This window comes from Onychostoma macrolepis, chromosome 16 (genome assembly GCF_012432095.1).
Source record: "Onychostoma macrolepis isolate SWU-2019 chromosome 16, ASM1243209v1, whole genome shotgun sequence".
In the NCBI taxonomy this organism is placed as follows: domain Eukaryota; kingdom Metazoa; phylum Chordata; class Actinopteri; order Cypriniformes; family Cyprinidae; genus Onychostoma; species Onychostoma macrolepis.
Window position 1 is genome coordinate 8,734,955 of NC_081170.1, and position 26,376 is coordinate 8,761,330.

Here is a 26,376-nt window from a genome sequence, read left to right on the forward strand (position 1 = left end):
GAGCATGACGAAGAGTTTAATCACAAAAAGCACTATATACACAGACATGATCTCTGAAACGACCTGGTTTACTACCTGACACTTAGGTTAAACAAAGCAGACTTAAAAATCAAACGCATTGCATAAACTTGCAATGGCCCCAAAATGTACATTTATTTTCAAGAAATACTATCACAGTGATTACATTTCAAATAATAATAAACTAAAATGGAAAACTGGATTTGGGCACTTTCTGGACATGTCAAATGTTATGAGCTACACCTGTGAACATCAACCGAACTCAAAATGTACATAATTTAATGTGTGCCTTAAAATTTGTATCTAAATTTTTAGGATACAGCAATTTGACGTTCTAAAGACATCCATATAGTCACAAATGTTACAAGAAAGCACTACCCTGAAGGACAAATCATCTAGAATGCATTTGTAATTGTAAACATACGTGCATGGTCACAAATGTCAAGCTTTTGACCCCAAACAAAGTTCACTTGAAAGCAAACTGGTCTGATACCATCTGTAATCACATTGCAACACATTAGAATCCTCAGTAATATCTAATATAAATCAAGTTGAAAATGAAAAGGCAGACTGAAGCTTAAAAGCACCTAAGGCACATGTGTGACTGTTAGGGTGGAGAGTGATCGAGAGAGTACAGATGATGATGATGCAAAGAGGCTTACAGTGTGACATCTGGGTAGAGGATTGCATCATGTGTAAATGACAGACAGGCAGGTGGATGCACGAGCGTGTGTGTGAGTCAGTGAGCTGTCAGCCGTGACATCCTGTCAGTCAGAACCTGTAGGTCTTGTGGTTGTGTGAGACTGCATTAGTGTTGAGGCTCGTAAAGAAACTGCTGTTAAAATGTCGCAGGAATCTTGTGCCTCTCTAAATATTTCTCTGCATACAAAACACCTTAAAGCATGTAGTAACAAAAGTGACAGCATGATGCATCAAGCTAAGGCCTGAAAAGCACTGAACAATTTTAAAACGTCAAATTGAGGAAGATACTTTGTCATTGAATCACACTAGTATGCCTCAAGGTGTACAGTATTGCACTTCTACTGTTGTTAAGAAGCTTGAGAGGAATACAACATAAAATGGTTTAGATGAGGGATGACCCCATCTTTAACCTGGTCAGATGCAAATATGACAAACAGATGAGTTTTGAGTAATGTAGTGGAAAAAAAGTGAAAATTCCAGACAATCGTGAAAAACAATGACAAAGCACACAAATGGCTTTTATTAGTCATTTTGTTTGTTGTTAAATGTGACCTGATTTGTAACCCATTGACTCAATGCTATTTAACAACTTTTGAAAAGACAAAGAGAGTCTCTCATTTGCATTATGTTAAGAATAATGTTCCAAACATATTGCAAGGAGTTTAATGGAATAGAAAGTGGCAAACAATGCTACTGGCATGGCATTTAAATATTACTGACAAACCAGCACAAAATTAAATGAAACATGATAAAGCAAAAATATGTTCTTTGTTGAAACGATCTAGTCAGAACAACCACTTTTTAACAAAAATTTAACAGCACAATAAAATCCACATCTTCATGTTCTGTGACACATCTGTTTCTGAACACAATTCTCAAAACAGATAAAACAGCAGTGTATTTGATTAGCAGCCTGACAAGTATGAAGCAGTACATTAACAATCTTTATATAACCTAATGAGTTCATTAAAGGCAAATTTTATTAACTGATCCAGTGGATGGAAAATAGAAATTTGGACTGTAAATGTATTTTGGGAGGATGCTCAGCAGAAAACCAGCCATTTTGTGCACAATCATATATGCAATGTAAAAAAAATAATTGCCATTTCATATAGAAAAATCTCATTGTTCATATTATTTTGTAATCATTTTGTTTCATACATTCATTGAAATCCAAAAGGCTATCCACCAATGATCCTGCAAGGACATAAACGGGTGAAAGTAATTAACACACAGGTTAGGCTGTAACTAACCTCAAAATCAAGCCAACCTGACTATCTGAATTAGAGAGATCCAACATAACTTTCAATCAATCAAATCCTTAATCGCACAAGCAATTGTGCAAACAAACTAAATGTACCATTATTTATTATGCATATTCTTTTGATAGCAATTTCTATTGTTTAAGAAAAGGACACGCAACATAACAGAATCACTCACTTAAAATGAGTGTCAGCAGCCTCAGACGCTCTGACTAGCATCATGTACAAGTACCCTCTCTAACCTGTGCGGCATCTGCCTGCTTGATTAGATTGAAATCAAAAACTACATCAGAAACCTGGATTGAAGTCTTTGTCCCTGTCTGCTTTACACTTACAAGGCGAGCAGCATAGAGGTCGCTTGCAGTGAAGAACATATGCAAAGCAGGCAGTGAGCTAGGTGGAAGTTAATAAACAGTCAAATGTTTCGCACTGCTGACAAACACCTTTCCCTTTTGTTTATGACATGATATTTCTGTAACTTTGTAACTAAAGACATCACTTTATGGGCGGAAAGATGTACAAGCTAAATTTCACCTCAAAACAACAACAAAAAGAAATGATATTTTGTGTGAAAAATGTTGTCTATTCAAATATTTTTGTGCTTCATAACGTCATTTTTAATGACAAGCTAATTTCCCCAAAATTCTCATTATCATCATGTATCTAGGTGTTTTGCTTTTACTGTATTTTATTTAAATTAGCATATGTTAAAGAAAGAACAAGTACCATCAAGATATATAAATAACTTACAATTTAACAGATATATTTTTATGTGTTATAGTTATGAGAAATAAGAGATTATTATACATTCCAGATGAAAAGTGGGCATTGCTGTCATTAAAATACTATCACAAAATGTTAAAAAAATAAAGTTTAGAGTGCAAAATAGGATTCATTTTTAAGGGGAAAATGTGATTATTTATTCAGTTGATTCTGGGGTTTAATATGATCTGGAATGTTTTGACAGTTTTAATGAAATTCATCCTTCCACACGTCTCCGTGTCTGCTTGTGAAATTTTTAAACTCTTAAAACAAGACAAGCCTAAATCTATTTGAATGCTGAACAGGAAACAACACAGGAACTACAGACTTGTGTAAATGTTCCTCTTCCATAACATTTGTCATGCTTCAGAGCTAAAACAGAATCTGACAAAACACTTCATCTCAAACCTCTTCCCAAAGCCCAGATTCACTGCTTTAGAACAGAGAAAAAAAGAGCAACTTTGAAAAGAAATGTCCTTCTCTTGCTTTCCTAGAGAGTGTGAAAACAATCCAGGCCTTGATTTTTTTGTTTTTTTTTTCATATCGAGTTTCTATGGCTGGTTCTAAGTGCCTAAGACAACACACAAAACAGCACCATGATAAGGCTGGCAGGAGTTGGCAAGGCGAAACAAAAGGGCTGAGGGCTGGAATCAAAATAAACTGAATGACCTCTAGAGCCACAGGAGGAAAAATAAATCATTCAATAAAACAGTTTCAAAATAGCAGTTTGGCAAGTTCCTGCAGGAAGGATTCTGCAAAAAGAGTTCATAGTTCAAAACTCGTCTGTTCCTATGGCAACAGGTGGAACAACTAGGCCATTCTGTCAATAAAAAGGCTTAGTGGTGATATTGCTGCTCTTCTCATTTGAAGACCAAAATAAAAGTCTTCATTGCGGTCAATGAAATAGTATTTTAAACTATGAGTAATGTCACTTGAGAAACCGGTTCTTGCATTGCTAGCAGCTACAATGAAAGTGTACTAAAAACCCAAACAAACAAGAAACTGTGCAAAATGCAGTCGGACTGCACAATCAGGGCACTTGGCATGTGTTGAACTAGCGTCTACAGACTCAGCAGGGGCGAATGTAAACGCACTGAGCCGCGCAGACAGCTGTTGGGATGCTAACGCCCATCTCGTTGTCCATCAGCGCCAATTTGTGCACCCCAGTCCAAAGACGAAGAGGCCCTTCCAAAAGCTCATCGATTCACAGCATGAACAAACAAACCCTTTACTCATCCTCAGACTAATGAGGGCTTGTTCTGGCTATCTAGCTCACTCTCTGCTGGATGACACATTGGCGTGAACCCGCACAAGTGCATACATTTTGAAACACGGTTATGATGAGTCTTGCGAGTCAGAGTTTTCTCGCTGAAAAAGACCTTTCCCAGACTTCGTCCCCTTTCTTCGCTCCACGGACCCGTTGATCTCTCCCAGTGGCAAGTAGGAGTAGTCCGCCCTCTGCCCGCGCGCTTTGCATTTTCCGCACGTCTGGATAAGGTTACCGGCGAGGCTGGCCAGCAGCGACGTTGCCAGGATAGCGCAGACAACCAGCCAGCTTTGTCTGCACACATAAACAAAACACTCTCAGGGTGAGGAGTTGCACTTTGACCTCTGACTCCACCTCTGCTGCCCACAGCCTCCACAAAGCACTTGACTGCAACCAAGGCAACACTGCACAATCCCTTACTTGCATGTGAAAGGCCGAGCTGACTAATAAATTCATCTGTGCCACTCTGCTGCCGCAGAGTTGTTTACCAGTACAGTCGGGGGAACTTGGTTCAGATTTGTCCCGAAAGCACGTTCTGCTAAACAAGGGCCTGGAATTTGTCAGAGTGAATTTCCATGGTAATAATCAAGTTACTCAAACAAGTTACTCAGATAGGGAATGGTATAAATGACAAGTTGTTTGAGATAGGCTAACAGATTTCTTTTCTCATGTTGTGGAAACTGTGGCTTTAAGGCATAGGAAAACATGTCCTATAATTGTAGCTGACATTTCGTTTTTAAAATAGCAACATTTCCACTATGAACCAGAGTTGATCACTAGAATGTTCTAAACACAAATGTACCACTGTGATTGATTTATTTTATCAAAACCTCCTTTCCTGAGTCCACAATCCAGTGTTTCACATATTAAAACATCTATATTAATGTATATTTTTATAATATAAAATACAGATTATTTCTCTTTTATATTATATATACATATATACACACACACACACACAGTAGGTATGTAAAGTATTCAGACCCCCTTAAAATTTTTCACTCTTTGTTAAATTGCAGCCATTTGCTAAAATAATTTAAGTTCATTTTTTTTCCTCATTAATGTACACACAGCACCCCATATTGACAGAAAAACACAGAATTGTTGACATTTTTGCAGATTTATTAAAAAAGAAAAACTGAAATATCACATGGTCCTAAGTATTCAGACCCTTTGCTGTGACACTCATATATTTAACTCAGGTGCTGTCCATTTCTTCTGATCATCCTTGAGATGGTTCTACACCTTCATTTGAGTCCAGCTGTGTTTGATTATACTGATTGGACTTGATTAGGAAAGCCACACACCTGTCTATATAAGACCTTACAGCTCACAGTGCATGTCAGAGCAAATGAGAATCATGAGGTCAAAGGAACTGCCTGAAGAGCTCAGAGACAGAATTGTGGCAAGGCACAGATCTGGCCAAGGTTACAAAAAATTTCTGCTGCACTTAAGGTTCCTAAGAGCACAGTGGCCTCCATAATCCTTAAATGGAAGACGTTTGGGACGACCAGAACCCTTCCTAGAGCTGGCCGTCCGCCAAACTGAGCTATCGGGGAGAAGAGCCTTGGTGAGAGAGGTAAAGAAGAACCCAAAGATCACTGTGGCTGAGCTCCAGAGATGCAGTCGGGAGATGGGAGAAAGTTGTAGAAAGTCAACCATCACTGCAGCCCTCCACCAGTCGGGGCTTTATGGCAGAGTGGCCCGACGGAAGCCTCTCCTCAGTGCAAGACACATGAAAGCCCGCATGGAGGACTCCAAGATGGTGAGAAATAAGATTCTCTGGTCTGATGAGACCAAGATAGAACTTTGGCCTTAATTCTAAGCGGTATGTGTGGAGAAAACCAGGCACTGCTCATCACCTGTCCAATACAGTCCCAACAGTGAAGCATGGTGGTGGCAGCATCATGCTGTGGGGTGTTTTTCAGCTGCAGGGACAGGACGACTGGTTGCAATCGAGGGAAAGATGAATGCGGCCAAGTACAGGGATATCCTGGACGAAAACCTTCTCCAGAGTGCTCAGGACCTCAGACTGGGCAAGGTTTACCTTCCAACAAGACAATGACCCTAAGCACACAGCTAAAATAACGAAGAGTGGCTTCACAACAACTCCGTGACTGTTCTTGAATGGCCCAGCCAGAGCCCTGACTTAAACCCAATTGAGCATCTCTGGAGAGACCTAAAAATGGCTGTCCACCCACGTTTACCATCCAACCTGACAGAACTGGAGAGGATCTGCAAGGAGGAATGGCAGAGGATCCCCAAATCCAGGTGTGAAAAACTTGTTGCATCTTTCCCAAAAAGACTCATGGCTGTATTAGATCAAAAGGGTGCTTCTACTAAATACTGAGCAAAGGGTCTGAATACTTAGGACCATGTGATATTACAGTTTTTCTTTTTTAATAAATCTGCAAAAATGTCAACAACTCTGTGTTGTTCTGTCAATATGGGGTGCTGTGTGTACATTGAGGAAAAAAAATTAACTTAAATGATTTTAGCAAATGGCTGCAATATAACAAAGAGTGAAAAATGTAAGGGGGTCTGAATACTTTCCATACCCACTGTGTGTGTGTGTGTGTGTATATATATAATATAACATAATTGAATATATTATTAAAAATATAATTTTATTTTGATTTAATATTTTAGTATTAATAAAATACTGAGTTATGGTCTTAAAGTATATTTTCTGTGTCAATCATATCAGCTCTATTTCAGAAAATATAAAGAAATTATTCTGAATTTTTAGAATCATTTTCTCATTTAGAGGAGGACTGATTATCAACTAGAAACACCAGAAAAACAAAACAGCCTCTGGATTTAATACATATTTGCTATGCAAAATTAATTATATTGTAATTGCATGCTATACTTGTAAATATTCATAAAAAGTATTTTACATGAAAGTATACATGACTTTTGTATCTGACAGTACTGGCACATAGTTAGTAATAAAAAGTTGGAAAATGTTATGTTTTGTCTCATGTCTCAAGAAGTGGTGAAATGTTGGCTGCTGTTATGGTGTGTGTGTGTGTGTGTGTGTGTGTGTGTGTGTGTTTGGAGGGTTTTGGAGCACTTACTCGGATAAATAGGGTTTTGGAGCATGAGCTTCCTCCTCTTGTCTCCATTCCCTCCACATCTGGGTAGCCAGGCAGTGACCAGCTGAAAGATTGTGGGAAAAAAACAATGTTTTTGGATCAAATCCCTTTTTAGGACAACAACCCTCCATTACAGGCATATTTCTCCTTTCCCCGCTTTCCTAACTTCAGATGAACTGTTGTTTTGTTGGTAAATCAGTTCTGTGTCTATTGCGATCAAATAATGTTTTTTTTTAATTTTGATGAACATCCAAATGTGCCTGTAGAGTAAATCTGCAGCCACACTGGTGAAAATTCTGAGAAAAAAAAAAATTTGCAGACAAAAAATTAGCATCGTCTATGGTCAATAGTGTAGTGTTGTATAAAGCAGGGTTGCTGCAGGATTTTTAAGCTCAAATTTAAGACTTTTTAAGACCAGCACAAATAAAATGAATACCATATGAGCGGGGTAGGGCAACGTCTATGGTAAACTATTAAACTGTAAAATGACTGTAAAAAGCATGATTTACAGTTCAGATACAAGATTTCACAAAAACAAAAAGATTTATAAAATGATACACTTCACATTTCAGCCTTTAAAGCATTTTTAAGAAAATGGATGAGTCAAAAGTATTAATTATTATATTAATTTAAACAATTATCAATAAATTATTATATTAATTAAATAACATACAAAACACATTTTACTGTTTAGATTTTTATAATGAATTATCTTCTTATCGATCCACCAGTTCACATTTACAGCGCTGTGTGTTTGCAGGGTAAAAATATGGGTCGATTTTCGCATTGGTCTGAACAAAAACAACCCAATGTTCCTGCAATACTGGAGACTGCAGTTCAAGGACCGCAATTGTAGGACCCTATTTTTTGGGACAGTGCCATCTAGCCGATTCTATTCCAACAGAGGAGACCTGATTGAAAACATCAAACAAACATATGCAAAGATTAGATCCATGGAAACTATTAATTAAGTTTTATTAATTTTATCTTTCCATTTTATTTTTAATGTAAGGACTCGTGTGAACTTGAGTGTTCGAGAGGGTGTCAGCAATCTCCATTTAGCCTATTTAGCTGTGCAAAACAGTTCATTGTGCTGCTGGATGTTGTAAATTAGTATTTGTATTCAAATTATTTTACATTTATCAAAGTACTAATAATCACACTAATTTGTACCGCAATCGTTTTTACCTTTTTCTGCACTTTAAGTGGGTCACACATCAGACGTGAAGTATTGCGGCTAATGAACTGATTCTCGCACATACACAAGTCTTTCTTTCCAAGAAAACAGAATTTAAAACCAGAATATATATAGAATATATTGAAATAAATTAGGTTACATATTTTAGGCGTACATGTTTAGGGTTAGGAGTTGGTTAGGACAATAATTAAGTGTATACAATTAAACAACTACATAATTCCTTTAAAATAATAATATACAGAATTGAATGTCAAGTGCTATAAAATAGTATGAGCCACTAATACATGCATACATATATAAAAAAATAAATTAATAAAAAAACAAACAACAACAACAAAAACAACAACTATAAGGTCCTAGAAATGCAGTCCTGAAACTGCAGCATCCGGTATTACAGGAATACCCTACTCACAACAACAGCCTTATTGAAAATGCACATTAATTTTCTGCCAGCAAGAGGCACTTTCGGAACAGTTTCCCCGGTAACGGCAGTACACAAAGCAGCTTAGCACCGGACTTTGAAACGTCCATGTTTATTTAATAAAATCATAGCCTTTTGAAGTTTTATCTGTATCGCAATTCTGGCCAAATATGACCACACCTTAATAATTCATAATGGATACTGACTTTTAATATATAATATTATTTAAGATCAAGAAAGTATTAAGATGTGTCAAATATCGTTTTTCTTTTTTCCCTTAAAGTTCAGTTATAATATTAGTCAAGCTTTTTGCACAAAAACAATTAGAACGTAGCTTTTACGGGTCGAATACAGCTTGCGCTGTCCCATTATTCAGTTACAGATTTTGGAAAGCCAATGTTAGATTGTGCAAGATTGCAAAGATCAGGGACCTTGCTAAAAATATAGAGTCCTTTTTGCAGTTCCAAATTCCAAAAAAACCCTGTCTTTTTCGGTTTGACATTTTGGAGTCCAGAAAATTACAGAATGTTTTCGTAGTGCAACATTTTTTACATCAAGGACAGATTCAACTGGATATCAAATCCTTCACATGGAGCAAATAATAGACAAGCTATCACCTAGAAGACAGGGAAAGACAAGCAGAAAGCTGTCCACGTGCACAGCAGATGGGATCGTAATGAGTCCGCAGTGTCAACGAATGGCCTGTTCCTGAACTCCACAGAACAGGGGTTTGGGGTTTATTATTTCTCTGTAGGGAAGTCTGAGAATGCATCTTCTTACGTTAAATGACAGAGGTCAGAGAGTTGGGATAGAGTTTTTTTTTGGTCTTGACACAAATAGCTTCTCTGTGGCAGAGGTCATTAGTAACACGAGGGGCTGCTGGTTAGACTGATTCTGCGAGGTCTCTTTTCTCAACATTCCCTCCGCAAACACCCGGCAGCTTTGTTTATCACAGACTGTTTGAGGATGTGTGTGTGCAAGTTTGAGTAGAGAGGTTGCAATCATGTGATGGTGAATGAGCAAAGAAGAGAGCGAAATGGAAATATAGATATAGAAAGAGATACTTTGGCTGTCAATCCATTATATTTTTAATAAATATAAATACTTGATATGCTGATAAATTAATCAAATTAACTGGAAATAACTGCTTATTAAATTTTAAAAACCCCTGAATGATTATAAGTAAAAATAAAATAAAATAAAAAAAAGACAAAATGTGACTCTGTGTGTGTGTGTGTGTGTGTATATATGTTCCTATATACACGTTCCAAAATACAAATATAACCTGGAAAACTCAAGCCTAAAAAAAAATGTTACAATAAAAAATATATTGCCAATTATATAATGTTATAAATAATTATATTGGCAGTACTGCCAATTTTTTCAAGCTTGAGTTTTTCAGATTGTAGAAATAATTATCATCACGGAATTTATTCAAACAATTATATTGCCAATTATATTATGTTATAAAAATTATACTGGCAATGACATATCACAATTGCCACTATATTTTTTTCAGGCTTAACTTTTCAGATTGTAGGAACATTGTTATGGCATTTGCATTATTAAGCTTATTTGATTTTTTTAAAATAAATAATTGTCCTAAATGGATGGGTTAAATGAACAGTCCTAGTAAAAACATTTCCAACTAAATCAGCCCAAAGTTAAGTGGAAAAAGGCTGGTGAGAAATTGAGATATGTTAAGGCTCGTATTTCAGCCAACTTGCGTGCCATGTTTTACAGTAGAGAAGTGTGGACAGACACTAGCATACGCACACATATAGAAGGACAATGAGGAATGCTGATGGCCGAAGCTATAAGCAGAGAGAGTTATGTGCTGAGAAAGTGTGAACATTAAACTGATCTATAAAGACGTCACACGGGGAATGTGTTGTTTACATGTCGTGTGAGTGCTAATAGGGGCTGTACCGCACCTCTGTGCAGGCTGATGTTTCTCTCTCCTTGGTATGTGGTGTTGCAGCTTCCTGTGGCAGCATCACATGGGCACATGTGGTGGCATTGGCATGGCTGCTTGCAGTTCAGCCCGTAGAATCCAAGAGGGCACTCTGGGACGACAAAGAGAGCAGAAACACAGTTAAGATAATCTATTCTAAAGCAGCATTGCATGCATTACTTAAGGCAATTCTAGAAGGCATTGCAAGAAAGAAAGGTTGCTTAAAAATATGTTTTAAGTTCTGAAAATTTCACTTAATATTTGTGTGTGTTAATTATTTTTTGCGCTTATTTGAGTACGTGTTAAGTTTTGTGCTAATGTCAAACTATTGGACTCAATGAAGAGTGTTAGTCAAGTATTTTGTTGATATTAACCATTTAATTCCACCGGTCACAAAAGAAGGTTTTCATTTATAAAGCTCTAAAAATTTTACTGACTGGTGTTTTAGTGCATTTCCTGCAAATATGGAAAAAATAAAGAGTCTCAATTAAATATGTGCAGTGCCGCATGGATAGTACAAATTGCCACATGACCAGAGCTGTTTACTTCCTGTCTGCACCATGAAAAGATGATGGCTGCCTGTATCAAAGCTCCAAAACAAAAGGCTAGTAAAGATATGACCAAGATTTTTGGTATGTTATCTTTAAGGTGTACAGCATTAATATATGAACTAACAATTATTTGTTGAGTGTTGTCATTGAATGAGTAAATATGTAGATAGCACCAATAGTGACCGGTGGGATAATACAGTGCATGTAGGAATACATAAAAATGTATTCACAATTGTGACCGACCATAAAACAAAATAAACACACTTTTCCAAAAGATTTTCAAAAACTATTATTGATTATTTCAAAGGATTACTAATGACACATCATTTGGATATTTTCATGTCTGGGAAAAATTTGGGATTAAACAGGTTAAGTTCCTGCCAATGAACAGTTTTTCAGATCAGACAAATCATTGCTGTAAAAGTAATTAAATTTACATTCAACTGATACTTTCATCCAAAGTATTTATATACATGTTTTATGACATAAGCTTTTTTTTTTTTTATGATAATCATTTTTTAAACATATGTCTGGAAATATATCTCTTACTTCTTTTCAATACCTTCTTGGTAGGCAACACATTCACCCAACTACATGTTAAATAGATTTATCAAATGTGCATCTGTTAATATCAAAAACTGCATACCTTGTTCGCAGGAATCTCCATGGAAACCAGCAGGACAGGTGCACCGTCCGTGAACAGAATCACATGAGCCTCCGTTTGCACATGCACATGTTTGATTGCAGTCATCGCCATAGAAACCTGCTGCACATGCTGTGAGGATACAGACAGATGTTATTCACTGTAGAAGTATAAGCGTATTGGTTTAAAATAGTTAAAATGACCACTGCTGACTTTAATAAACTCTTAGCCATTCAGATCTTTATTTGATAGTTAAAGGGATAGTTCACCCAAAAATGAAAATTCTGTCATCATTTACTCACCCTCAAGTAGTTCCAAACCTGTATGAATGTCTTTGTTCTGCCGAACACAAAGGAAGATATTTTGAAGAAAGTTTGTAACCAGGCTGTTTTGGGGCACCATTGACTTCCATAGTAGGAAAAAAAAATACCATGGAAGTCAATGGTGTCCCAGAACTGCTCTGTTTCCCACATTCTTCAGAATATCTTCCTTTGTGTTCAACAGGACAAAGACATTCATACAGGTTTGGAACTACTTGAGGGTGAGTAAATGATGACAGAATTTTCATTTTTGGGTGAACTATCCCTTTAAGTCGGAATCTGTATGACAGCCAAGCTGATTTTGCCCTTACCTTGGCTACAGTTTAAACCCATCCATCCAGCATCGCACACACATCCATCTGTTCAGAGAGAGGGATAAGAAAGGAAAAATAAAGAGAAAATTGTAGTTAAAAAAACAAAAACTTTAAATACTACCTTAAATGCAAGATCATTTTCTCTGTTAAAAACATTCATTAACTACAAACAATCTGTAAGTTTTTAGCAATAAATTTAATGTAATGTAACGGATGCCGTTTAAGCTACATGTCTTGTACAAATCAATGTCAAATGTTGGTACCACTTTATTTTACACTAGCCTTTATATATAAATTATTAGAAAGGCATTCATCGTAATGCTTATATATATATATATATATATATATATATATATATTCACATAAATAACTGTAACCAAAGTTAAAATGCATTAGCCTATAATATTTGCAGATTACTTGTTACATCTGAAATTGATTGTTTGTCATGTGTTTTTTTTCAATTAAACTTAATTAATACAAGTTATGTGGCTACTTCATGTATCCAGTCATGTTTTTAGATAAGTAGACATAATGAATGTTATGATGAATAATACTTATTATAATATAAGGATTAATGCATTATGTTTTCTCAAGGTGTATCAATGTATAGATGTGTAATGCATTATAACTGTGGTTAGAATTATGAATGAGATCATACAATGCATTATAGCGTGCATTACAAGGCTCAATTAATGCATTAAAAAAGCTTCAAGGAAAGTGTGACCATAATGTCCTTTTGTGATATAAAGGAGTGTATGAGAGAGTGACTCACTCTCAGTGCAGATTCCATGCTCTCCACATTCATTCTGGCATGTGAGACTGGCACATCCTGGGCCTCTCCAGCCCTGCTGGCACACGCACTGGCCCTCCACACAGTGCCCATGTCCGCTGCAGTCCTCCGGCTGGCACAGCCTCTCATGAACACACAGCACAGTGGATACCACCCGTGGGCAGCGCCACTTCGGAGGTTTGCTGGAATTTAGGTGAAAATGTTGTGATAAAATAACCAAACTCAGCACACTGTTGTTTACAAATGTGTAGTTTTGCATTTACACACCAGTGGTCTGAAGGGTAGTTGGCCAGAGATCCGTTGAGGATATAAGTGGCCGAGCCGCCTCCATCCAGATTGATGGCGTTAATGACATTCTGTTCCTTCAAAAACTTTGCCACTTGCCAGAGGTTCATTCTGCAAAGACAGCAGTTTACTAAACACGTGTAAAAATAAACTGAACTAAACTGTACCCGAACTTCTGGTATGCACTAGTATGTTTTTGGATTTAGATGGCCCACTGTGGTTTAAATAAAGGTTTTAAAAATAAGCGGAAACTTTTGAAAAGTAAGCTGCAAAAATGGGTAATTCAGAAATCAGATGTCACAACCATGAGAACACAAACATAACCACTATGCAAATTAGCCAACCATAATAAAGGTAATTTATATATAAATCTTTAATGATGAAAGAACCTCAGATACTTTGATCTCCTGAGAAACAGACTGTACAAACATGCACAGGCATCTTCGAGACACCCCACAGAGTGGAGGTGCAGGAAACTTCCATTTGTTTCTTCTTAAATCCCTTCACCCATCCTTCCTTCTACTCAGTCTGCTCAAAATGGTCAATAGTAGATTGTAATGTTCTACATTAATGCAAGTGATATTTACAGTCATGTTTGGTATCATTTGAATTGCCTCAGGGCAACTGGTACAATGGTCTCATTCTTATAAGAAGTAAACTAAAAGGTAATACAGATCCTAAGAGTTTAGAGATATTTTGCACACTGTAGAGGGTGGGTCAGTTCCCAGTGTCTTTCATGCAAATTACCCTCTGTTCCAAAAGGTGTTAACTCGGTCAATGCAAATTCTAATTGTTAGTTCCTGTCTCCATGTCGGGGGATGTTGGTCTTGGTCTGAGGTACTTAAGGAAATGTTGCAAAAGGATCAGGGCCTTCTGTAGCCGGAATGAGCCTGTGATATGGAGTGTGTTCGCACACTTCATATTATGTATTATATATTGTAAGTCAGGTATGCATCTTACTTTTAGATTCATCTTTGAGATTTTGATGTCTTGTATTGATTTGATATCTTTGAATTGGTTGTATAATTGGTATAATACATATTTACTTGACTGATAATAAATTGTTACATTTGATTTTAATTCTGATTTACTCTGTAATTATTGACTCTAGTAGATTACGTTGTATCCTTGTTACTGCATTTCCTGCGTCAGGTTAGTAACGGACTAAGATTCAGTTGAGATGGAGCATAGGGCACACCAACTGTATCTTTAGAGATCCGGCTAACACTTGGTATTAGTTCAAGTGTACTTACATTGTAAGGGCTTATAAGGAATTTCCGTTTAGGTCAACTGGATGTTGTTCGACCAACCTAAATAGGGTGTGCCTAACCTCTGTTTATTGTAATATTATTCTAGCTAAGTGTACATGGGGTAACCATGGCATGACCATACTAAAGCTACTACCAGGGAAAGTAATGTTGGTCGGCTTATATCTGTAGTAGTGGTCGTGACCTCTGACTAGAAATAGTGTTGCTTTATTCAAGTGTGTACAAATCTATGAGGGCTAATTAAAGGTACTTTTAGAATGAGCAAGCATAGGAGCGGCCGTCTAAAGTATTAGCCAATTACCTCTGTCTAATAACCAAGACTGATGAGAATGTGACCATAAGATCGGCTAACAGCTGAAGCGATATCTTTGAGCGTCATGAGCACCCGAATGAACGAGTACAATAATGGTAAAGAGTTGACTAGAATAATCAAATGTCATAATAAAAATAATAATAATTAGAAATGAACAAATAATTAATTGGCATTTCAATCTAAATTAGAGGTCATAATAAAATGGAGTCAGATTAGTTAATAAAATGGAGTCAGATTTGAAGTTAACCTAAATTTAATAACTTTGCGCGCTGAAAAGACCAAACACTCAGGAAACCTTCATCCACGATTGGATACTGTTGATTACAAATTTATAAAATGTTAAATCTAGGTTCCAATGTAACAGTATATAAACTGAAGAAGTTATATACATCGTTTTTAGCATTTATGGTGAAGATGATGACATCAGATGAACGATTCTGTTATACAAAGTTTGTAGCAAGAGGTTCCTGCATGAGGTTCCTGTTCTCATATTGTAAGTCAAATGAGCCAGATGACGGAGACTCTCACCTTTTGTTTGTAATGGCTATTGGTGCCCCTGTCCCAATCTTTGGGCAGTTATGCTGATTGGATTAGGAGTGGTTAAATGGGGCAGGTTGCTATCCCTGAATACTTCATTTGCATGCTTTGTTTAAGGTCGTCACCCAGGTGCTTTGTTTCCATTCCTAAGCACTGCCCCCTAAATGTATATAAACTACTAGGGATGTCACGGTACCAAAATTTTTGTATTCGGTACCGATACCAGTGAAAATCCACGGTTCTCGGTACCAATTTCGGTACCAAAGCAAAACACAAAAACATGCTAATTAAAAAACACAATTTTTTTTAAATTAATAAAGTCAAACAAAAATAAAATGTATAAAAATCAATGCCATTCTTTATACTTATTTAAAATTGTGTTTCAAGTTTTTCCGCAAGTAATAAAAGTATGAAAAACAGTAAACAAATTTCACCCAAATTTAATTTGTCTTTTAATTAATGAAATTTAAACTTTTTTTTTTTTGGTAAATAAAGGGGATTTAGGCTACTATTAAAATTAAAACTAAAACATGGAAGAAATATTGAGTGATTATTTCTTAAAAAATAAAGTTTTATTAATTTTTTCAACAGTAGTAGCAGTAGCCTATCACATACATTCTACTAAATAATAGTAGCCTAATGGTACAAAGTCTTTAGTTAAACCGGACTTTTATTTTGACGGGTTGCCGTGAATACATTTAAATTGACGCTGGTTTTACTCAATGAAACGGTAAAATGCTCGTGAGGTGACTCTCAGAGCAGTTCTGGAGATGTTGTTTATGTATTTATTTCCTCACTGAGACGGCAGATGCTGAAATCACTGCGAGTGTCACTGGCGCTTCAGTGTATAGTAAACAAAACCGCGGGTCTCTGCCGTTCATTCATTCACACAGAGACTCGCAGAACATACAGGATTCACATTTGAATCGACTTTTGCGGCTTAATATTTGCAGATACTGGTCCATATCGCGATTTGATCTAAGTGTAATGACCTACTTTGACAAATTCCGTGACATTCCGCGTTAAACTGTAAATTCCGTTTTTATAACTGGATTCCGAGATTCCGTCCGCGTTTTCTGCATCGCGGAAATCACACGCCAAGAACCGGGTCGAACGGGTACTCGGTACCACCGGTACTTCAAAAAACCTGGTACCGTGACGTTTTCATTTCTTTAGTACCGACTTGGTACCGAAGTACCGGGTCTTTTGACAACACTATAAACTACAATGTATCATTGCTTTAGTTAGACTTGGATGACTGCAGCAACGCACAGCGAGTTCTCAATAAAGAGTAACTTCTGTATGAAAGACATCCCGATGTCTCCTGGTCTCTGGTTCAACGAGGAAAAAGTTTCCTACAATACCGTCCTTGGACCAAATTCGTGGACCTTACAATCTTATGCATGTTTAATTTCAAGGGAATTTTTAAGTGGGTTTAATTAAGGGCCAGAGTGACAAGATTTTTCCTTTTCTTTTTAAATATTTTTCTAACGTAATAACATTAATATTGTAAAATATCATTATTAATTATTTCTATTCATCATTCTAACATGCTGATTTGCTGCCCAAGTAATATCAATGTTGAAAACAGTTGTGCTGCTTAATATTTTTGTGGAATCCATGATATATTTTTCTTCAGGATTCATTGATGAAAAAAAAATGTTCTTAAGAACAGCATTTATTTGAAATTGAAATCTTTTGCAACATTATAAATGTCTTTAATGTCAGTCAATTGAATATATCTTTACTGGAGAAAAAAAAAAGTTAAATTCTTAAAAAAATAAAAATAAAATTACTGACCCCAACCCTTTGAATCTTACTGTATATTATGACGATTTGTTGCAAGAAACCTTAAGTAACATTACATGGAAAAAAGGAAAGGAAAAAAACATTCTGCTTCTGTGTTGTCTTCTTGAGCAAGGTTCATTTTGGGTTATTTAGTGTTGTAGCATGCACAGACAGACAGACAGAAGGGGAGGAATCAATGTTTACAGTGATAAACAGCTGAGATCGGCTCAGGTTCAAAGTCCATTCTCACCCTCTTACACCCGTCTGACCATCGACGTGGAAGAGGATGAGTTTGCCCTCTGCATCGTGACCCACCGCCGTACGAGCAGATATTACGTCAACAAAGTACTGGAATTTTCCTGCAGCATAAAAGATCAATAACCTATTGAATCTTATATTACAATCTTTGAGCACAAATGTTTGAAAAGACTGAACTATTGTTGAAAATACAGTTTTTCTGATATAAGGAAGAATTTTAGGGAATAGGGAGTCTTATTATATGCTCACACTTCAGACAGAATCTTGTCTAATCTTACCGGTCTTCTGTGTTTCATCACATTCTGCCTGGATGCTCTCACTGATGTAGATCTCACCATTTCTCAGCAGCCACACCACCCCACTGATCAACTGCACGAAGGGGTTTACCTGATCCAGGATGTCATCCTCAGACAGGTACCTAAGAAAATGCACAAGTGAGACAGATCAAGACAGGATGGCGTAGCCTAATAGTTAAAGATCTAGGCTGGTAACTGAAAGGCTGTACATTCAAACCACATAAAGAGTTTTTCACTTTGAAATATGTTTTAGGCACAATTTTCTTTCCTGTGTTCATGCATCTCAAATAGGAAGGTGGGGTGGGACATTTTTTTTTTTTTGTAAATAACCAGTAGCCATTTAAAAGTCTCTTGTTCATGCTCATTAAAGCTGCATTTAATCAATCAAAATACAGAAGAAAAAAAAAGGTGCACACTATTTCTTACTTATTAAAACATGTTTTCTATTTTAAATAAGAACCCATGGTGACATGGGTGTCACAAATCCTGGTGATTATCCGGAAAGGTCTTTTTAAAGTATTATCCCTCACTTTCAACTCAGGAAGTCCCTAAGTGACATATAATGAACACCCAGGGTCAGTCATGTGACAATGTGTGCATTTTTTGTTGCCATGGCATCATTTCCAAAATGGTGTCCTGTCTGGTTACCACAGGTTGCAGTGTCAGCAATTTTTAAAAAACACTTGTTTTTGTTACAAAAGGTATGTTTCAACCCATGCAACAATTCTAATGTTTTAATAACATATCCTAGATTACTCTTAACCTGATTTTAATACATTTCTTGAACAAACTGATACAAAACAAGTTACAAAGATATTGTGGTGACATGTCAATATTAACCTTATAAAAGCAGGTGGAATTTTGATGTGAAGAATTTGTCACATTAAGAAAAATGGTAATGAGCTGCTCAATTAATTTAGCTGATTCAATTATTTTAGTGTTATATATTTTCTGCTGCTCATTTCAAAGCATATTTTAACAAATCTACGTGCATGTTTAACATGTTGACCTCCAGTAGTTATTTATTTTTATTCAGTTTGCCCATTTTCGAGTTGTGAAAAAACAAATCTAAAAATTAATTTCTGGTTAAACCATATACCTGAAAAGGTAGAACTTTGATATGTTACAAAAGAGTTGTTGTAAAATTTTATACTTTTTGGACTATAGGCTGTTTTGAATTCCTTAAAGCTCATCCAAGTGAATGTCCAAATATGCTATATAAACACCTTATCTAACGTCAGAACGTTCCGGTTAAAGGCCCTTAACGTCATAATGAATGACAGACCGAGACACTCTGGGTACACAGCGTTCCAAAGTACTGCCTATTATTAAGAGCACCAAGCATGTTATGCAATATTGCCATGTTTTTGTAAGGTTTCTATTTTAGGAAACAGATGTTCTAGGGGCCCTGTGTTCCCACAACTTACTTCCTCCAAATTTGACACCCATATTTAGGTTGATGTTTGTTACAGCACCCTGCAGAGGAGGAAACCACTTTGTGCTTATAGACGTATGCTAACTGATAATGTGGCAGCGCACTCCAGTGCACTCTACTACATATCTTCTTTTGTGTTCCACAGACGAAAATAAATACGGCTTCAAACAAGACATTGAGATAATTTTCATTTTTGGATGACCTATTCCTTTAAGGGCGTGTGACACAGATATAAAAGCACAGCTTAATTGTAGGCAAGTCAAAAGTACACCAGCGCCCAACCAGGAAAGTCTAGCTCAATTTTCTATTGTTTCCTGGGTCGCCACACAAAAACAAACCCTGTGGTTTTGCAAAACATCACACAGGCCAGGAGAAAGACTGTAGAGAGTGAGAACTCGGGCTGTGTTCTTACCCAAACACTAGCGTCCCATCTTTTCGGATTCCAAACTGAGCATTTTGAATTCCTCCACTGTTCCTCACCAGTTTCCCATCACTTATGACATTCCCCAAACACTGCCCGTTGTTAGTGTCAAAGAAGCCTCCATTCTGGGCGACAAGGCACTTTCTAGTTTTGGCAGTGTGCTCCACCAGTTCTCTATGACTCCACGTGCACCCTCCAGGGCCTCCTGGTTCCAGAACAGACACGGATCTCAGTGGGTCATGAACCTCTGTGATGTGGCCACTCACCCATCTGTGCCCAGAGTCATCGGTGATGTCAGAGATGAATATATTTGACTCAAACAATGAAGAGTTAGAGTGTTTGCTTGCTGCCCAGGTTTCATGGGTTACATTGCCATGAGCTACGGGCTGACAGTCCCTCACATGGCGGTGGGAATGAGATGGGCCGTGGGATTTGGAGTAGGGTAACAAGAGATCATCATCCGAAGAATGTCTGTGGAAAATGAACATGATTAAATTAGCTAGTTAGGTTAACTTGGAGCATGTGTGTAACTGATTCAGAGAAAACGAATCCCTCTCCTAGATAATACATCTCAGCACGCAGATGTGGTTCATTGCTCTGTTGAGTAAGCACATTTTCATGTGTACATGTTTCTTTCATAGACACCTGCTGTTTTGCATACTTCTCAGTCAATACCCAAGACAACATTATCTGAAGAAAGAGTAAAAATCAGTTGAGGAGCAGCAGATGTTTAATTGCGCAATCCTTATGCAAGTCTAGGTTTAGCATGTGGTTGCTGGGATCCTCTTACACCATGCAAATTAACTGTAGATTCAGTTGGGTGTGCGGTACTGTACTGCAAGTGTGTGTACACAAAACCTAATGAGAACTCCAGTTAAGACAATAATGCTTAAAAATAACTATCTACTATTCCGCAAATGTATCTCAAAGTTTCTATATTAGGAGAACTGATTAAAAACAGACCGCAGGGGACGCTGTTGTTATTTAGGTAACTTTGACAAAATATTAATAACATTACATACAATACATATATAAATTTTAAATATTTATATTATATCATTAATTAAAAATAAGAAGAACAGAAATTAAGGAAATGGTTTATCTTATATTATTTATAGCAGATTATTTCTGCATGTTGATGCTCAGTGTAGGCCTAGATATTATGTTCCAGTCAGTTAGCTGTAGGGACTTCTGCGCCACTAGTGTCACTAAGCGGAACTGTTTCCGAACAAGCTTCCCAATTGTTTTTTTGTTTTTTTGCTGTTTACAAACCCTAGGTCTGTCAAAGAGACAAATAATAAGTTACATAAGACATTTCATGTATTCCACTCAAAAAAAAAAAAAAGAAAAAGAAGCAACCATATATTTTTCATCCTTGTGCAATAATAGGCAACTAATGAGGGATGAAACTGAAACCTAATTATAAAGTCTTTTATAATAAAAAGCTAATTCCAAGAGATTTTCAAAATAAGTCAAAACTGCTAAATACATCAACTCAAGAAGAGCAGGCTACAAAATTGTAATTCTAAATCTCCATCCCAACCAAGGGTTTGCAAACATTCAACTTCAAGAGCTTTGATCATCATACACGTCCTTACCGGATGTCTTTGCATTGGGACAAACATACTCCTAGGTATATAAGAAACAAAGAAATCTGATCGAAATTCACGGACGATGTTGCCATAAGACATACGTATAATACAATAAAATAGAATAGACGTTACTATCCCGTTTACATCCGTCTTCTTCGATGAAAGGTCTTTCACATGTGCTGGTCATATGATGCGAATCACGTGATCAACTGATCTTATCTGTCACTCATTTCTTCGCTCGCTGTAAGCGCAAAAAACTGTACAAAAACACTTCATGCATGTAAACTGCATTCGATTGAAAAATGACTACATTTGTAATATGGTTCACTTGGAAACTAAAGTTAATTTGATTTACCTTTGAGCGGAACGTACTATCAGAAGTGCTTGCTTACAGGGGAGTTGTAACATGACGCACAGGCAGGAGGAGGTACAGCTCAAGGATATTTAGATGCATGAGGTTTGCAATGGCATCCAGTATAAGCATAAAGAATGGACTTTTAGCTACCAAAAATTCTCTCCACAAAAAGATTCCCTATCCCACTTTTATACAGAGGCCAATAGAGATCAAATGCACGAGAGCATTAACAAATTCGACTGGACAGCACAATGAACAGTACTGTATTGATACTGTAAGGTAAGTTAGTTTAAAAATCGATTTACTTTTAGTAGTTTTACCTAGAAGCAAATAAATCTCCGTTTTATCTGTGTAGACTTGAATACCTTTTTTTTCTTCTTCTCTGTCTTTGTCAAATAGAATAAGAATATGGCGGGACGCTTTTTAAATCATGTAAAATGCAATATATACAAACACAAATTTTTTGTGTGCTTAAAGTTCATGGTTGAAATTGATGTCAGTTGTTAAAATCAGTGCTAGACATGTCTAGGTAATGTATATGTCCAGATATACTTTAATGAAAACTGTTCATTAAAAATGTTCCGGGACTTTTTAAAATGAGGAAAGCAATTAATTTATGTCATAAATGTATAAATTCAGTGTACAAGGAAATCATTTCAGTACTTTTTATTTAATGGTTTCAGTACTTTTTAGACATTAAATCATTTGAAACCTTAAGAACTTGGCAAATATGCTTTTGGCTAGATATTGTCTTTTTTTAAAATAATTTTAGAAATCTTTAATTGTCCCTTATAAAGTAGTCTATATGTAATAATTGTCATGCCTACAAAAATTTCAGTCTCTGACTCGGTCTCAAAATTTAAGCTTAGTTTTGTAAATGTAGGTTAATGATACTACAGATCACACTAAGTGAATAACACTGTACTGTCATCAATAGGAAGAGGGACTATGAGGGATTTTTGTGTTCATTGCTTTTTCCTGAGGCTGTTCGTCGATCTGCACTGGCACTGAGGGCGTTCAATGTAGAAGTGGCACAGGCAGGTATTCCAGCTAATGAGTGCAACAATGCACAAACTCATTTAGTCAGTTTGGTTTAAGCTTATTTACTTTTTGTACAGATATAACTGTGAATCATAGTATGAAAACCAACTATTGAGACATAAAATTGCATGTAGTTAAAGAAACACTCATATATGCTCATGTATTTGCTTCTACTCTTTTAGATTAAGGACTCTGTTTCTCAGAAAACCATTGGTTTAATGCGAATGCAGTTCTGGAAGAGCGCCGTAGAGGATATTTACAGAGATGACCCTCCAGCCCAGCCTGTCAGTGGAGAACTGTGGAGGGTGGGTCTTCCTTCTATAAAAGAAAGATTCTGTCATACTTTATATTAAAACTACCATTCAAAAGTTAATTTTTTAAAAGACTTTAATGCATTAAATGGCTAAAATGCATAAAATAGACAGTAAAGACATTTCTAATATTACATTTTTTTTTAAATAATGATTCAAATGATTTTTTCTGTGTAACACATTTTTGAAGAATGTATGTATACAATGACAGTCAGTGTCCAATGTTATTTGGACCAGAGCATTCTTCAAAATATTGGGCACTGATATACTTTAACTATTCTGTGTTCTCAGGCAGTGAGGAAGCACACATTAACAAGGAGGTGGATGTTAAGAATTATATCTGAAAGAGTAAGTAATTAGATTTGTCCTAGAGTTTACATGTATCAGTTTGGAAAGGGTTATAAAGCCATTTCTAAGGCTTTGGGACTCCAGCAAACCACGGTCAGAGCCATTATCCACAAATGGAGAAAACTTGTAACAGTGGTGAACCTTCCCAGGAGTGGCTGGCCAAACAAAATTACTCCAAGAGCACAAAGACGACTCATCCAGGAGATCATAAAAGAACCCAGAACAACATCTAAAGAACTGCAGGCCTCACTTGCCTCAATTAACGTCAGTGTTCATGATTCAACAATTAGAAAGAGACTGGGCAAAAACGGCATCCATGGAAGAGTTCCAAGGCAAAAGCCACTGCTGACCAAAAAGAACACAAAGGCTCGTCTCACATTTGCCAAAAAATATCTTGATTATCCCCAAGACTTTTGGGCAAATATTCTGTGGACTGATGCGACAAAAGTTGAACTTTTTGGAAGGTGTGTGTCCCGTTACATCTGACGTAAAACCAACACAGCATTTCATAAAAGAACATCATACCAACAGTCAAACATGGTGGTGGTAGTGTGATGGTCTGGGGCTGCTTCGCAGCTTCAGGACCCGGATGACTTGCCATAATTGATGGAACCATGAATTCTGTGCACTATCAGAAAATCCTGAAGGAGAATGTCCAGCCATCAGTTTGTGACCTCAAGCTCAAGCACACTTGGGTTATGCAGCAGGACAATGATCTCAAACACACCAGCAAGTCCACCTCTGAATGGCTCAAGAAAAACAAAATTAAGGTTTTGGAGTGGCTAAATCAAATTCTGGACTTAAATCCAATTGAAATGCTGTGGCATGACCTTAAACAGTCCATTCATGCTCAAACCCTCCAATGTGGTTGAATTAAAACAATTCTGCAAAGATGAGTGGGCCAAAATTCCTCCACAGCGCTGTAACAGACTCATTGCCAGTTATCGCAAACGCTTGATTGCAGTTGTTGCTGCTAAAGGTGGCCTAACCAGTTATTAGGTTTAGGGGGCAAGCACTTTTTCACACAGGGCCATGTGGGTTTGGATTTTGTTTTCCCTTCATAATAAAAAGCTTCATTTAAAAACTGCATGCTGTGTTTACTTGTGTTATCTTTGATTAATATTGAAATTTGTTTGATGATCTGAAACATTAAAGTGTGACAAACATGCAAAAAAATCAGGAAGGGGGCCAACACTTTTTCACACCACTGTATGAGTAAAAACATACTGGAAAGTTCTCTTTAAATAACTCTGACAGCTGTCCGAGAGACATGCATGGCTAATTCTTGACATTAATCTGTCATTCAGTGAGTTGGCATATTACGCACATTATACTGTCCTCTGGCAATTATATTAAAAACATTATGTTTTGAAAAGGAGAAAGATCTGGAGGACAAAGCGTACAGGAACCTTCAGGAGCTGGAGGCCTATGGCGAAAACACACAATCCTCTCTTCTTTACCTGCTTCTGGAGACACTTGGTGAGCAGACTTTTCTTGATCTCGAACTTAAAGCAATAGCGTTGTGAGGACAGTATGACTTTTATTTTCCTCGGTGAAACACTAGATATTCGGTGGAATATTAGGGCCTGACAGCCTCAGTCACTATTTACTGTGATTGTAAAAGGAAAAAACTGCAGCAAAATACCTGAAGGATAACGGAATTCATTGCTGCCATTTTGAAAGGAACTATTAAAATGATGTTATTATAACTTAAATTCTTGTCATTTGTTGATTTGCACTGTGGGTTTGCTAGTATATGTCCACTGTACACTACCATTTGAAGATTAAAGGTAAGAATTTTGATGTTTTTGCAAATCTTTTAGGCTCACCAAGTCTGCATTTATTTGAATAAAACTACACCAAAACAGTTATATTAGGAATTATTGTTATTATTCAAAATAGCTGTTTTCTATTCTAATATGTTTTAAAATGCTATTTATTTTGATTCTTTTTTTTTTCTTTTTTTTCCATTGTGATAGCAAAATGGAATTTTCAGCAACCAGTACTCCAGTCTATAGTGTCGCATGAAATCATTTTAATATGTTGATTCACTGCTCAAGAAACATGATTATTATCAATGTTGAAAATAGTTGTATTGCTTTTTTTTTTTTTTTTTTTTAAACTGGGATAAATTCTTTTTAGGATTCTTTGATGAATAGAAAGTTCAAAAGAACATAGTTTATTTGAAATAGAAATCTTTTGTAATATTATAAATGTCTTTACTTGACTTAACTTTTGATCAATTTGTTGCTTAATCAGATTATTATTAGTGCTGTCAAACAATCGCATCAAAATAAAAGTTTTTGTTTACATAACATGAGTGTACTGTTTATATTTATGTACAGTATATATAAATTCACACACATGCATGTATATATTTAAGAAAAAAAGTGTTATGCTTATATATTAAATATATTTATATATAATGTAAATATTTTCAAAATATATACTGTATGTGTGTGTATTCATATATACATAATAAAAATACACAGTACTACACATATTATGTGAACAAAAACTTTTATTTTGGATGCGATTAATCATTTGACAGCACTAATTATTATTATTTAAACTGTTGTGTAGTTTGCATTACCCCATCCTTCAAAAAGTCATAATCAGAAAAAAGTCCACTGGTAATATGTTGAAGAATCTAAACTAAGGAATTTCTTAGACTAAGGAGTTTTTGACTTCTGAAATTTTATTGCTTTAAACGTGGAATATTAGATTTTTCATGATATGACTCAATATAGTTTGAGAACACTTTTTTTGATTAGCAAGTCAGTATTGGAAATTCACTCTTTTACGCAAATCTGTTTTAAAACTGGTCT

General features: G+C 36.3%; 2 protein-coding genes across 2 annotated transcripts in view; one reads left to right on the forward strand and one right to left on the reverse strand.

The window, feature by feature from the left end:
* On the reverse strand, positions 1 to 21,730 carry nagpa (N-acetylglucosamine-1-phosphodiester alpha-N-acetylglucosaminidase). Its single transcript, XM_058746561.1, has 11 exons — positions 21,500 to 21,730; positions 19,893 to 20,372; positions 18,028 to 18,167; positions 17,742 to 17,850; positions 13,568 to 13,696; positions 13,283 to 13,482; positions 12,508 to 12,555; positions 11,880 to 12,008; positions 10,663 to 10,794; positions 7,092 to 7,173; positions 1 to 4,305 (listed from the first exon to the last, which is right to left on the reverse strand). The coding sequence occupies exons 1-11, from the start codon at positions 21,583 to 21,585 to the stop codon at positions 4,080 to 4,082; spliced, it is 1,761 nt and encodes a 586-aa protein (XP_058602544.1). The 5' UTR covers positions 21,586 to 21,730; the 3' UTR covers positions 1 to 4,079.
* The window catches only part of ndufaf6 (NADH:ubiquinone oxidoreductase complex assembly factor 6), an 11,205-nt gene continuing 6,559 nt past the window's right edge, over positions 21,731 to 26,376 (forward strand). Inside the window, 6 exon segments of the mRNA XM_058746562.1 lie at positions 21,731 to 21,938; positions 21,940 to 22,127; positions 22,786 to 22,885; positions 23,072 to 23,194; positions 23,492 to 23,548; positions 24,925 to 25,027. Of these exon segments, the coding sequence (XP_058602545.1) occupies positions 21,900 to 21,938; positions 21,940 to 22,127; positions 22,786 to 22,885; positions 23,072 to 23,194; positions 23,492 to 23,548; positions 24,925 to 25,027 (610 nt within the window). The 5' untranslated portion in view covers positions 21,731 to 21,899.